Genomic DNA, 14,275 nt, shown 5'->3' with positions numbered 1-14,275 from the left:
TGGAACCGCTGGCGGCACTAGCTAGCAGTTACCTCGCTCTAGTCCTCATCCAATATGACGGCGGACTCTATAGGTTCTGACTCCGCCCCCTTGTGTGGTGCGTTGTATCTGTGTTTGCTTCTCGCACGCTAACGCTCCGTTACTCTCTAGTTTTACCTTCCATTGGGCTTACTTAGCCGCCTTAGTTTCCAACTTTATCCTAATCTTGTACAACCTGTTTCTCGCTGCATTTCCTTCTTTCGTATTCTGCCGCGCTACAACCCTACCATCTAGTCTTTGGGTTCGCGGCGTGTACTCCGCGGTTTCACCGCTTCGGTGCCTTGCTGTCTTGCTTACCTGGGTACGAGGCTCCTCCTACCTTCCTGCTCGGCTTCTCGCCTGCAGCCGTCTCTGTGCGCGGCACTGTTTTGCACTGTTTGCTACTTACATTTTGCCTTCCGGTACTTCCAACTTTTGTTCGGCTCCGCTCGGAAAGCGGCACTCTCTTTCTGTATCCGATTTATTTTCTACTCGGCGGTATCTTGCCATCTATTCCTTTCACTGGGTATGCATTTCGGGTTTCCTTCTTAGGCCATTCATTCTCCTTTCCTTTCCTCTTTTTCGTCTATTATCCTGCTACTTACTTACGATTTCCTTGTTGCTATTGAAAGGTTCTACCTGCAAGTCTTATTCCGAGCTCTATCTGGGAAATTGGTCGCGGACATGTGTTACTTCCAGTCAGCCTTCGCTATCCACCTTCAGCGTCTGCCCACAGCGGTTTCTGCTAGGAGAGATTATTTCTTCCAACGGCCTGGGTTATCAAGGACTGTCCACCTCATCTCCTACCATCAAGATCTACAGGGTTTTTTCTGCTTTGGCTTTTTCCCTGAAAGTGAGGCTGGCCCCACTGGAGGCACCCGAGACAGGTTACCACTACTGTCACGGTGGCCCCTGGAGGGGATAGACCTTATCTCTGCGAAAAGAAGGTCCGGATTTATAAGGACAAGTCATCTAGCAACAAGAAGAAGAAGCTTCCAAAGAAGAAAAATCCTCTCAAGGATCTATCCTCTGAAGAATCAGGTGAGGAGATAGGGGAGGTGGAACCGGAGTTTGACAGAATACAACGCCTAACATTACCCATGGCGTCCTTGGAGCAGTACCAAGAGCTGGTCGCAGCCATACAGAATCTCACTGCGGAAGTCCAGTCTTTGAGAACAGAGAATATCGCCCTTCGACAGCAGGTCGTACTGCACCGAGATGATCATGGGGATTTACCTACTATGCCGCTCTCTTTTGGCAAATATGATGGCCATCCGGGAGGACTTAAGGAATTTTTGGACGCCTGTAAGGTATACTTCACCTTCAGACCTCATGCCTATGGAACTGATCGATCCAGAGTCAGATTCATCATAGCCAATCTTCACGGAAACGCCTTGTCTTGGGCTACACCGTTAGTCTCAAACGAAGATCCTGCATTGAATAACTTTGACCAATTTATAGCTGCATTTAAGGACATGTTTGACCGACCTGAAGTTTTGTACTCTTCTTTGGAAGCTATCCTTGGACGTCCGCCAGGGAAACACAGACGTCCAAACATACATTTCCAGATTCCTGAGGCTTGCGGCCAAGGCGGATTGGCCGGACTCAGCACAGCAAACGATCTTTCGACGAGGTCTTCAAGACGAAATTAAAGAAGAGCTAGCTCGAGTAGCTCGTCCTTCTTCTTTTCGAGACTTGATGACCTTAGTCCTCCAGATAGAATTCCGATTACATGAACGTCGTCAGGAAAGAAGACGGTCTCGCGGAAACCAGCAGGTGACTGGTTTACCCACCCAAACTCCGGTTCAGAAAACGCCTCCCTTAACAGAGGAACCCATGCAGATTGGGGCTACTCGTGGTCCTCTTACTCCGGAAGAGAGAAGACGCCCTAAGGAGGCAGGTTTATGCATGTATTGCGGATTTTCGAAACATTTGTTACGGAATTGTCCAGAAGTTCCTCCCAGGCGGAAGGAAAACTACAACCCCCGAACTGTGGCAAGGGAAGTTTCGGGGGATTTGCCAAATACCCTTGCTACCATGCAGGAACAATAGGGGACGCAGAAGCAAATAGTCTGATGGTGTTCAAGGTCTCACTATGGATATCGGATGCTAAACAGGTCGAAGTGTTGGCGATGTTGGACTGCGGTGCCGCAGGAAACTTTATGGACCTACACTGGGCTAAGGAAAACCTTGTTCCCACGAAACCGAAGTCAAGGGCCATTCCCGTAGAAGGTGTAGATGGGACACCTTTGTCCTCAGGACCTATTGTAAGTGAGACAATTCCCCTGCGAATGGCACTGGACCACCACCAAGAGGTTCTGGTTTGTGACCAGAGCCGAGCGGCTCATTTTCTGTTGGTATTAGGCATTCCCTGGTTAAGGAAGCATAATCCTCATATAGATTGGACCGCAAATAGGGTCAGCTTTGACTCCCAGTTCTGTAAGACAAATTGTATGGACCCTTTTGCCATCAAGGAAGTAGCCAAAGAAGAGACTAGGGTCATCGGGCCATTAATCGTGTCAAAGGTCCCAACTCAGTATCAGGAATATTCTGAGGTGTTCCTGGATACCATTCCTAAAAGCCTACCTCCACACAGGGCCGAAGACTGTTGTATTGACAGGTTACCCGACTCTACAGTGCCCTTTGGTCGAATGTACCCCTTGTCTCTTCCCGAACGAGGAGCTCTCAGAATCTATCTCGATGCCCATCTCCAAAATGGATTAATCCAAGAATCAAGATCATCTTGTGGGGCCTCTTTATTCTTTATACCAAAGAAGGACACCACTGAGCTACGTCCATGCATAGACTACAGAGGTCTCAACAAGATAACCATCCGAGACAGATACCCTATGCCCCTTATCAGTGACATCCTGGAGGCGGTGCAGGGTGCAAGGTATTTCACCAAACTCGATTTAAGGGGTGCCTATCACCTCCTGAGAATAAGACATGGAGATGAATGGAAGGCGGCATTCCGGACCCCTTTTGGGTTGTATGAATACAAGGTAATACCGTTTGGCCTTGTGAACGCTCCAGCAGTTTTTCAAAGATATATGGACAAGGTGTTTGCAGACAAGTTATTCTTGTCAGTCGTAGTCTATCTAGACGACATCCTGATTTATTCTGAAGAATTAGCCGATCACCGGCAGCAAGTCAAGGAGGTTTTGCACCGACTACAGTTCCATCAACTGTTGGTCAAACCTGAAAAATGCCAATTCGAAGTAACCTCAGTGTCCTATCTAGGATTCATCCTATCACATGAAGGCATCAAGATGGATCCCAATAAGGAACCAACTAACATTAAAGAACTACAGAGCTTCCTCGGATTAGCCAACTTTTACAGGAGGTTTATTCCCAACTTTTCTAGGAGGGTACTCCCACTAACCTCATTGCTTAAGAAGGGAGTTAAGTTCGCCTTCGTCAAGGAACCCCGAGAGGCTTTCCTTTTTCTCAAAAAGAAGTTCTCCACCGCACCCATTTTAGCTCAACCAGATCAGTCAAGACAGTTCATCCTAGAAACTGACGCTTCTGTAGGAGCGGTAGGAGCAATTTTATTACAATGTTCGGACGATGGCTATGAACATCCCGTAGCCTATTTTTCCAAGACTCTGACCAGTAGTGAAAGGAACTACTCTATCTTAGAACGAGAGTTATTGGCCATCAAATTGGCTTGCCAAGAATGGCGTCATCTCTTACAAGGTGCCACTCACTGCTTTATTATCCGCACGGATCATCGCAATCTTAGGGTCCTACAGCAGATGGAATGCTCCAACGCAAGACATGCCCGATGGGCCGCCTTCTTTTTGCAATATGATTTTGTAATTACTTACATTCCTGGGACAGAAAACAAGAGAGCAGATGCATTATCACGAAGTCTCGGAGAAGGATCGGAGTACTGTCAAGGACAAGACTTCATGTTACCTGGAATTAAGATTCTGGCTTCCACCACCTCCTTTCTAGAAGAATTGATACCTAATTATCAAACCTGCACTGAGCTTCCTTCAACTGTGGTGCAAGGAGACGATGGGTTGTTCTAGCATGAGAAGGCATTATTCATCCCTACCAAGAAGCTTCAAAGCAAGGTTCTTTCCTGGTGCCATGACACTCCTTTGACTGGCCATCCAGGAATTAGAAAGACTTGTGAACTACTGAAGAGGAACTTTTGGTGGCCAAGGCTTAGAGAAGATGTATACCAATATGTGTCGACTTGTGCGGTTTGTGCCTCCAGTAAATACCAGACGGGCAAACCATTCGGATTGTTGCAACAACCTTCTCTTCCGGAACGGCCTTGGGAACACATATCCATGGACTTTATTGTGGATCTCCCCCAGTCCTATGATATGACTGTAATCATGGCGACAGTGGATTCCTACAGTAAATTGGCACACTTCACTGCATTCAAACAAGTTCCAACAGCCCCTGATACGGCAGTTGCCTTCCTTCGAGACATTGTCCGTTTACATGGATTGCCCAGGACTATAGTGTCGGATCGAGGATCTCAATTCACCTCCCGACTCTGGGTTACCCTCTGCCGTATTTTGAGCATACAAAGAGCTCTTTCCTCTGGTTACCATCCAGAAAGTAATGGCCAGACGGAAAGACTCAACGCCAGCCTAGAGCAATATTTAAGATGTTTCTGTAGTCATCAACAAAAGGAATGGTTTCAATTCCTCTCGCAAGCAGAGTTTGCTTATAACAACACTTTGCACACTTCGATTCAGGTGAGTCCTTTTCTTTGTACTTATGGATTCCACCCACACCATCTACCCCCTGTAATTCCACCAACTACCAAGATCCCTGCTTTGGATGGTACATTGTTTTGCCTCTATAGCCCCCAGCATCAGTGTATGTGTGTGACGCACTTACACCAGATCTTCACGTTTCGTTTCCAATCATTCTGCATAGTGTCTCCAAGTGGGAAGCATGGCCAAACTCTACTTTTCCAAAAACATCAGAACTTGAACCATCATCCACATCATCATCATCATCATCACCACATCTCTGGCAGTCCCTGCTTAGCCCAGACTGCGGTGGAAGCCCCTCCACCCCACCCCCGGGACATGGAGCGCAACACAATGCCAGTGTCCCAAGGGAGCCAGAGGGGCAGCGGTGGTGCATTGTTTTAAAGACGGTACACTGTGCCAACACTAGTGTTCCAGATCTGGCATTCAGCCGGTAGAAAGGAATACGCTATAGGTTGTGAGTGATCCGTCTGAATTGGTCTTCAGCGAGGAGCGCATCATGACACTCCTCAGGAGCAAGGAGAAAAGTAAGGGAAAAAAGCGGTAGACCCTGGACCAGGCCACCAAAGAGGAGTGTATTTGGAACTAGGTTCTGCATCACTTCTGCCAGGGTGACAGACTGCAGGGAGGAAACTGTGTGCTGGCTAGAAATGAGCGGCCTGTACACCAGCCCACAGGTTGTAGGCCCTCTCGACCTCTCAAACATCTGGTCCAGCTAGCAGGTTCTCTTGACCACCATCCAGCCAGTGATAAGCCACCCACATAGGTACCCTCCTGCAAGCATGGCCGTGTTCTGCTGATCAGAGCAGAGCCTCATGGGCTCCATTCCAGAAATGTCTGCTTCTGGGCTGTATCTGCTGGTCTTGTCTTGGGCAAATACGTTTTACGGACGTTCGTTTGTTGGATAAGATCTCCAGGAAATCTAGGAACCTAGTGGATCCCCACTGGAATGTAGCAAAGAATCTCAGAACTCGGTTAACAGGTGCTCATGTCCAGATTCACTTCATACATCAAAAGGTCAACTCCCGTTATCGTTGTCTCGGGGAGACTCACATTTCTTGCTTCTTCTCCAGGTTCCCACGTCCAGAGGCCTGCATGGCAACTACGTTGAATTATATTTGGCCTGCGCAGCCTGGAAGGCTTGCCTCAAAGCACCTGTGCCTTATGATCCCTTACATGACTGGGGACAGCCACATCAGGATTCTCCCAAGCTCCCTGCTTGGCTCGTAGGTTGCTCCATTCATCACTACACACCTCTGAACAACGGGCTGCACCACCAGCTTTTTCCTAGGTGGTGCAGGAGGCCTAAAGTCTTTTTTAATGCAGCCTGTGGAAAATCTGTTATTGTTTTCTTTATGGATACCCAGCATGAACTAGTTATATTTAGGAGGAACGCTGATCTAGAAATCCGGTTTCTAGCCCGGGTGCATCAAGTCTGACAGCATGGCGAAGGTCAGAAAACAGGACCGCTCCTGGCACCGCTACTTGACGCTGATGGACGACCGCCCTTTATAGAACGTATACTAGACCCACGTGGGGGTGGGGGAACTGGTTCACTCCAAAGAGAATATCGCAGAAGTATTCTGAGCCTTCTACCAGGAGCTGTACAGATCCAAACGCCGAGTGACCCATCAGTCCTGCACGGATACTTCGAAAAAACTGAATTATACTGGGTGGAAGGGGACTTACGGGAATCTCTTAATAAACCACTTACCCTCGATGAAATACTATCAGCAATTAGGGATCTACCTGGGTCTAAATCACCAGGTCCCGACGGGTTAGCTGGGGAATTGTATAAGGCGGTTGCCCCTATCCTGGCGCTACTCCTCCTTGGTGTGTACAAAGAGGCGAGCGAAAAACGAACATTGCCCCCCATGATGTGTGAAGCCAGCGTGATATTGCTACATAAACCCAGAAATCCACCCGAGGATTGAGCCTTGCATAGGCCAATCTCTCTAATAAATATAGATAAGATTTTTGCCAAAATCTTAGCCAGCAGCCTGCTTCCCTTTATGCCCGGGTTGGTACTGGCTGATCAGGCTGGCTCCATACCAGGATGTACCACTTTGTTCGGCCTCCAACGTTTCTTCGGTATAATAAAGGCTCTGGCCCCCTCATCCCAGGCAGTCGCGGTACTTTTAGATGCTGAAAAGGTATTCGACCCTGTTAAATGGCCAAATCTCTTTGCAGTTCTACAAAAACTAGGTCTTGGGGCCCACTTCATCACTCTGGTCTCTCTCCTCTACAAGAACCCTTCAGCGAAAATGATAATGGGGAGATGTTAGGGAGAGTTCTCATTTCATGGCTAATTTTCCTTGCCTAGTAAATCCCTCAGCAGCTTTGCTGGATCTCTGGAGTTATTTCTTTCCACTTGGTAAGAGTGTGAGCTTTTCCCCCACTCTTACCCATGTTTTGGTATGTGTCTTTTACCTGTTTTTATGATGGTGGCTTCTGGAGTACACCACTTCAGTAGCCCCCTTCTTTTGTGTGTTACACAGCACCTTCAGGTCAGTGACACAGGGATGTCGTTCAGACTTCCCACCGACTCCATTTCTGAGGATGACTACTGTCCCCAAGAAAAGAGTAAAGTTGCCATTAACTTTACTTAGTCAAATTAACCACAGATCCAGTACACCCCCCATCTTACGTGGAGTACTAGAAGGGTTAACCGTTAGCCCTTTTTATCTGTACCTCCTAGAGCATTCTTTCGCTCTTTTAACATTTAGAATTGGCTGGTGGCAGTGGCATCTACCCTAAACTTTTCTACCGCGGTTATCTTATATAAACGTGGTAGTATTGTATTAGCCTCGAACTTAAACCCGCTTGACCAAATACTTTTTCTTTTGGCTCGGTGCGGTTTATTCGCCATTTCTTTTTGTTAAACTCCTTCTTGTGTTTTACTTTGCGCAGCAAACCAGGTTTGCCTTCTTTGTTCACTGTCTTTTGGCGGGCTTCTGCCAAGAAGCCATCTTCTAGGCGCCTGTGTGTCTAGATGGGCTGAATGTGAGGGAGGGGTGTAGTCACCCCCTGCACAGGGTATCCTAGAAAACCCAAGTCGCACTTTTTCATGATTGGCCGAGGTGGTTGTCCGGGCTGGACAACCCCCCTGCTGTGTGATTGACAGCCAGACTGTGTGAATGGAGGATTTTCGCATAAAAGGCAGGTTTCTTGGGCTGGAAGTCAGAGAGTCGGCACTGGAACTACAAGGAACTGAAGAGAAGCGGAGGAGAGGTCGACTGCTGCAACTATCCCGTACCAGTGAAGCACTGCTGCAGTCCTGAGCTATCTACCCTTCAACGACTAAGAGAAGATCCAGTCCGGAGCCTTCTTCCCTTGAGCCTGGTGGGGATAACCAGCTCGTCTTCTTCAGTCAGAGGAATCCCTTCGTGGTCGAAATCGCTGCACACTGATGTAGTGGTCCGGATAGCTACCTGAAGAGCCTCTCCTGTTTTCAAAGGAGCGCACCTTTTATTCATTGTCGCTGCTGCCGGCCTCATCCCTGTGTGGTGCAGACCCCCTCATTGTCCTTCTTCGTGCCGAAGCTCCAGGAATCGTGGGTCTGTAGGAAACTACCAAGAACAACTGCCGTGGCATCAGCTTCATTCTTTGAAAAAGGTACTGTGTCCTGCTTGAGGAATTTGGGTGAATCCCTATTTCTCTTCCTTAAGGCTTGTCTTTACTTTTCCCTCCTTCTTATAACTTCGACAATATCAAAGTATTCTTAGCTACGTTGAATCGTGAAGTGTCCGACTGTGATCCTCGACAACAGGCACCCGGTGTCACTTGACTTTGGCTCCGGCCCTTTGACTCTTGAATTACTGTCTATGAGTGTTCTTCGATTCCGTCTGCTTAACTAATATATTGCCTATGATTTTTGCCCCCAACTCCCTCTGGGTATCTCAGGTGCTAAGTGTGTTTTTGCCCCGGTAGCATTTCTTGCCGCGGATATGCGTTTTTTAGTAGACCGAACTGTCAAAAAGTGATCGCAATCGTGTTCACGGTAACGTGTCTTGTTTCATAACACCGGTCCGTTTAAACACAGGGTACTCACCTTGATTTATACAGTACAAAGTGAATTGGTTAGTTGTAGTGTATTTTACCTGTGGTTTTGAATTTAATAGAAGTGTTGTGTTTATAACAAATGGTTTAAAAAATAAATGTACTTATATTTTTTACCTAAAACCTTGAGTCAGTGTTTGCTTGAGTCACCGTAATTGTGGTCCCTTTGTGTAATCTCTGCTACTGCTCATAAACTCTTTAGATAAGCCTGGCTGCTCTGCTACTGCTACCACTTTAACATAGTAGTACAGGCTTGTACCAAAGGTAAAACTTGTATTGCCACCTGTAGTCTTAATTGTGTGTAGTGGTCCCTAAGGGCACTGCACAGGATTATGCCCAACAGGAGAGAAAGGTAAGCCCAATTTGTTATGGAAAGGGGGACCAGACAAGGCTGCCCTTTGTCTGCAATACCGTTCGCTCCAGCTATGGAACCGCTTTCTGCAGGTTTAAGGGAACGACAAATCGGGAGAGGACTTAGCCTAAGACCACACAAATTAATCATATCATTGTATGCCGACAACGTGGCCCTCTTTATTAGCGATCCAGAAACCAACTTGAATCCAGTGATTGGGGAGGTTCTTAGATTTGGGGTCTTCTCTGACCTTAAAATCAACCACAGCAAGTCTGTGGTATTCCCCCTCACGGCAGAAACCAGAGAATATCGGGGTGAATTTGACCTTAAGTGGGAATCTACTGGGGTAAGGTACCTAGGGGTGATGCTATCACAGAACCGCAAAGAACTGTTTCGGGATAATTATGGGAAGGCCATAGAATTACTTTGGGAAAAGATAGCTAGGTGGCGACACCTGCCACTTACGATACTTAGGCGCATATCCATTGTCAAAATGATCATACTACCCAAACTTCTGTACCCATTAGTAAATATTCCCTTGTTGCTGTCATGAGTCTTCTTCTGCAAGGGTAGGGCCGGCTGCTCTCACGAATTTATAACGACCTGATGGCGGACGGGCTGGGAGGGATGGAAAACCCCAAGAAAAGGCAGGAAACGACCCTGGGAGATGTCATTGCCGAAGAGGACTGGGCCTACATACTTATGCAGACTCAGAAGGTCTCCCTCAATTCCAGGTACAAACTTATTCATTTCAATTATGTACACCAGACGTACCACGGCCAGACTGCACAGACACTTTCAATCCATACCGGAGGCCTGCATTAGATGCGGCTACACCCTGGCCGACTTCCTACACCTGGCGTGGGAGTGCCAGAGAGTCAGTCAGTTCTGGTCGGAGGTGTTGCCCAAGATATCACTGATAGTTGGGGAACCTCTGGAGGCAAGCCCTCTTGTAGCACTACTAGGTTGCACAAAGCCCTTCCTTATAGCCCGCCGTGAGACGACTTGCGGGACTGCTCTTGGTGCAGTCACGCAGGAGGATAGCCATGACATGGGGGAGAGGACGCCCACCCAACACGCAATTGTGGCTTCAAGATGCTGCATACTGTCATGATATGGAAATAGAGTTTATTGGGCCTCTGCCACTGCACGTGCATCCGCCAGATGTCTGGGGCCCTTATATTCATTATTTGATGACTGTTGCAGATTGATAAACTGCCACAAAGCGGAGAATGTCAACCAACGCCTCATATGTTCAAGACTGTGATTCCTATGTACTGCCAGGATCCATGTGCTTCTCGGGGAAACAGGGGGTGGGGGGTGAACCGTACTCCATGTTTTTGTTGATGTTATTAAATGCAAAAATAAAGTATTAAACAAAAAAACTGATACCCAGCATCCCTTGATCTGCAAGTTTCTTGTGTTGGTGGTGGGGTCAGATCAATCAGCTCCTTGAGTACACGTTATGGCTGAGTATTGGGCTGAAGAATAGACTTCATTCTTCAATGACTTAACTGTAATCTGCATCCTACCCTCAGTAATCATGTATTATATACCCTACCCTGTCCTTCCCCCTCATCCCGTGTTATGGAAACTATATCAAGCTCACTTATTCCTGGAATTCTAACCTTCCAGCCCACTCTCGCTATGCACTTTATGCCCTTACAGTTCCTCTCATCATTTATTGTGGCAATTCTAATCGCCAAGCCGGCCTCATCTTTTTTCATTTTTTTTATTTTTATTTTATTTTATTTTTTAAATGGAGACTATCCCTTCAGTCCCCACTAAGCGCACCACTTGGACACATTTCCCTCTCGTGCCTCCCTTCTGCTTTATTATGGACACACTATGCTTACATATTATGAACGCCCTGCCACTTCAGCCACTCTCATCATGAATCACTAATACGCTACATGTTACATGGATCATCCAGGATCATAGGCGCTTTTCCCCTCCAGACTATCTCATCCGGTATCATGGACACTCTACCCCTCCAGCCCCTCTCATCCAGTATCATGGACACTCTACCCCTCCAGCACCCCTCATCCAGGATCAAGGGCACTCTACTCCTTCAGGACCCCTCATCCAGTATCATGGGCAATCTACATCTCCAGCACCCCTCATCCAGTATCATGGGCACTCTACCCCTACAGCACCCCTCATCCAGGATCAAGGGCACTCTACTCCTTCAGCACCCCTCATCCAGTATTGTGGGCAATCTACACCTCCAGTACCCCTCATCCAGTATCATGGGCACTCTACCCCTCTAGCGCCCCTCATCCGGTGTCATGGGCCCTCTACCCCTCCAGCCTCTCTTATTCAGTGTCAAGGGCACTCTACCCACCCAGACCCTCTCATCCAGTAGCATGGGCACTCTACCCAACCAGACCATCTCATCCAGTAGCATGGGCACTCTACACCTCCAGCACCCCTCATCCAGTATCATGGTCCTCTACCCCGCCAGTACCCCATATTCAGTATCAAGGGCACTCTACCCCTCCAGTATCATGGGTACTCTACCCCTCCAGCCACAGTCATCCAGTATCATGGTCACTCTACCCCCTCCAGCTCCTCTCATCCAGCATCATGGTCATCTACCCCTCCAGTACCCTATTTTAAGTATTTGTATTATTTATATAGCGCACCAGACCCAAGGGCATCCGGGCGCATCACTTAGGTTACAGACATAATGCATAACAGTATCAATTATCAGTAGCAACAGTATTAATACATAATAAGTATCATGGGCACTCTACCGCTACAGCACCCCTTATTCAGTATCATGGGCACTCTACCCCTCCAGCCCCTCTCATCCAGCATCATGTGAAATCTACTCCTCCAACCACTGCACTCTCATCCAGTATTACGCCTACTCTACCACTGCAGTCTCTTAAATCCTATATAACAGTCATTATCTCTCCAACTCCTCACACCATCTATCATTGACACTCTACCACTCCAGACCCTCTCATTCAGAATCAAGAGCACTCTACCCACCCAGACCCTCTCATCCAGTATCATGGGCACTCTACTCCTCCAGCACCCCCCCATCCAGTATCATGGTCCTCTGCCCCTCCAGTACCCCATATTCAGTATCATGGGCACTCTACCCCTACATCACCCCTTATCCAGCATCATGGTCACTCTACCCCCTCCAGTCCCTCTCTTCCAGCATCATTGGCAATCTACCACTGCACTCTCATCCAGTATTACGCCTATTCTACCACTGCAGTCTCTTAAATCCTATATAACAGTCATTATCTCTCCAACTCCTCACACCATCTATCATTGACACTCTACCACTCCAGACCCTCTCATTCAGAATCAATAGCACTCTACCCACCCAGACCCTCTCATCCAGTATCATGGGCACTCTACTCCTCCAGCACCCCCCCATCCAGTATCATGGTCCTCTGCCCCTCCAGTACCCCATATTCAGTATCATGGGCACTCTACCCCTACATCACACCTTATCCAGCATCATGGTCACTCTACCCTCTCCAGTCCCTCTCATCCAGCATCATTGGCAATCTACCACTGCACTCTCATCCAGTATTACGCCTACTCTACCACTTCAGTCTCTTAAATCCTATATAACAGCCATTATCTCTCCAACTCCTCACACCATCTATCATCGACACTCTACGACTGCAGACCCTCTCATCCTGTGTGATGGACACTCTACCACACCAGCTCCTCTCATATCTAGTTTATAATCTACTCCTCCAGCCTCTCACAAAGTGCCCTCTGTCCCTCCAGTATTATGGATACTCTAAATTACAGCCACTTAAATCCCATATAATGGTCACTACTCCTCCAGCCCTTCACATTATAGAGAGTGTGACCCACCAAGTCTACTCACACTGTATAATGGGCAGTGTAACGTCCAGTCACTGCCTCCAGCAATGCCCCCCCTCCTTTCCTGTGTACTGGAAACCGTACCCCTTCTCATGTTCCATTATGGGCACGCTTAGCCCGCCCAGTGTACCGAGGGCACGCCCTCTAGGGGATGAGGACACGCCCCTTCCACTTACCGTCCAGCTGCAAGTCCAGCAGGACGCAGAGCAGGGACACGGAGGACAGAATCCCGCTCAGCCTCCGCCGCTCACCCTCCATTCGGGATCTTCTCCCTGTCAGACCGGGACAGGCAGCGCATGCGCATGCGCAGTCACACCACTCGCTCAGGGAGTCTGACAGCGAGGGCGTGTCCCTCTAGCCAGCCCCCTCGCTCCACTTCCGGTTTCAAGTCGCGTGGGAATCACTGATTGGTCCGAAAGTCGGCCTGGAGGAAGGATGAGCCCTACCAGTCCTTGGGTGCCCATAGGCCGATTGAATTTCGGCGCGTGCGCCTTGGGGCTCTTTACTTAAAACGCTACAACGAAATGTCCTAATAACTTACAGGTAATCTTTATTACCCCTAGTCCTACTCTTCCTAGTCCCAGTGCTTTTACATTTATTTATTTATTTTTGCATTTATTACAGCACACAAACCCTGGTATATCTAGGCGTTAGTTACTTTGAGGGGAAAAAGAAGAAGGGGGATGGGGTGGGCAAAATGCATTGGTAGGAGTGATGAGTCTTCGGAGGAAAAAAGTTGAAAAGTCAGGTCTTTAAGTTTCTTTGAGATGCTCTGCCCTCCCAGAAACCATTCTTCCAAGCCTTTTCTTCACTGGCTCCGTACCTATAACTTCCTCTGTGCATGCGAGATTTGCCACATTTGGACCACAGAGTTCACTTGAGATCAGATCATTGTAATTGCATAACCCACCCATTGAGCATGCACAGTCTCATTTGTTATGCATAGCTCTCAACTCACCCGCTTTTGTCAGGTGTCACCCGCCTTGCAAGCAGCTGAATCACCTGCCAAGAACCCTCACTCGCCATAAAGAAAATTGGGTGTTTTCACCAGACTTGGTGACACAAAAGTTTGGGAGCTATGGTTATGTCTGGACTCGAAGGCACCAGGTCCAGACACACAGTTGCTGGGAGTACCCAGCCGACACACACCGTTGCAGGGATCACCCTCTTGGACCGTGATCACACAGTTAGATCATGACCTGGAGCACCCAGGCCATCCCACACACAAAGCCAGAGTTGCCATGCAGGG

The 14,275-nt window shown here is 48.1% G+C and overlaps 1 protein-coding gene across 1 annotated transcript in view; it reads right to left on the bottom strand.

The window, feature by feature from the left end:
• Positions 1 to 13,377, bottom strand: part of LOC138566218 (dnaJ homolog subfamily C member 3-like) — a 406,060-nt gene extending 392,683 nt beyond the window's left edge. The window contains exon 1 of the mRNA XM_069643277.1: positions 13,203 to 13,377. Coding sequence (XP_069499378.1) covers positions 13,203 to 13,284 — 82 coding nt within the window. The 5' untranslated portion in view covers positions 13,285 to 13,377. The remainder of the gene's footprint in view (positions 1 to 13,202) is intronic.
• Between the last annotated feature and the right edge of the window lie 898 nt (positions 13,378 to 14,275).

The sequence above is a fragment of the Ambystoma mexicanum genome, chromosome 1p, assembly GCF_040938575.1.
Source record: "Ambystoma mexicanum isolate Mex_15411 chromosome 1p, UKY_AmexF1_1, whole genome shotgun sequence".
Taxonomy (NCBI): domain Eukaryota; kingdom Metazoa; phylum Chordata; class Amphibia; order Caudata; family Ambystomatidae; genus Ambystoma; species Ambystoma mexicanum.
Note: the sequence above shows the minus strand (reverse complement) of the source record. Positions and strands in the feature narration are given on the sequence as shown.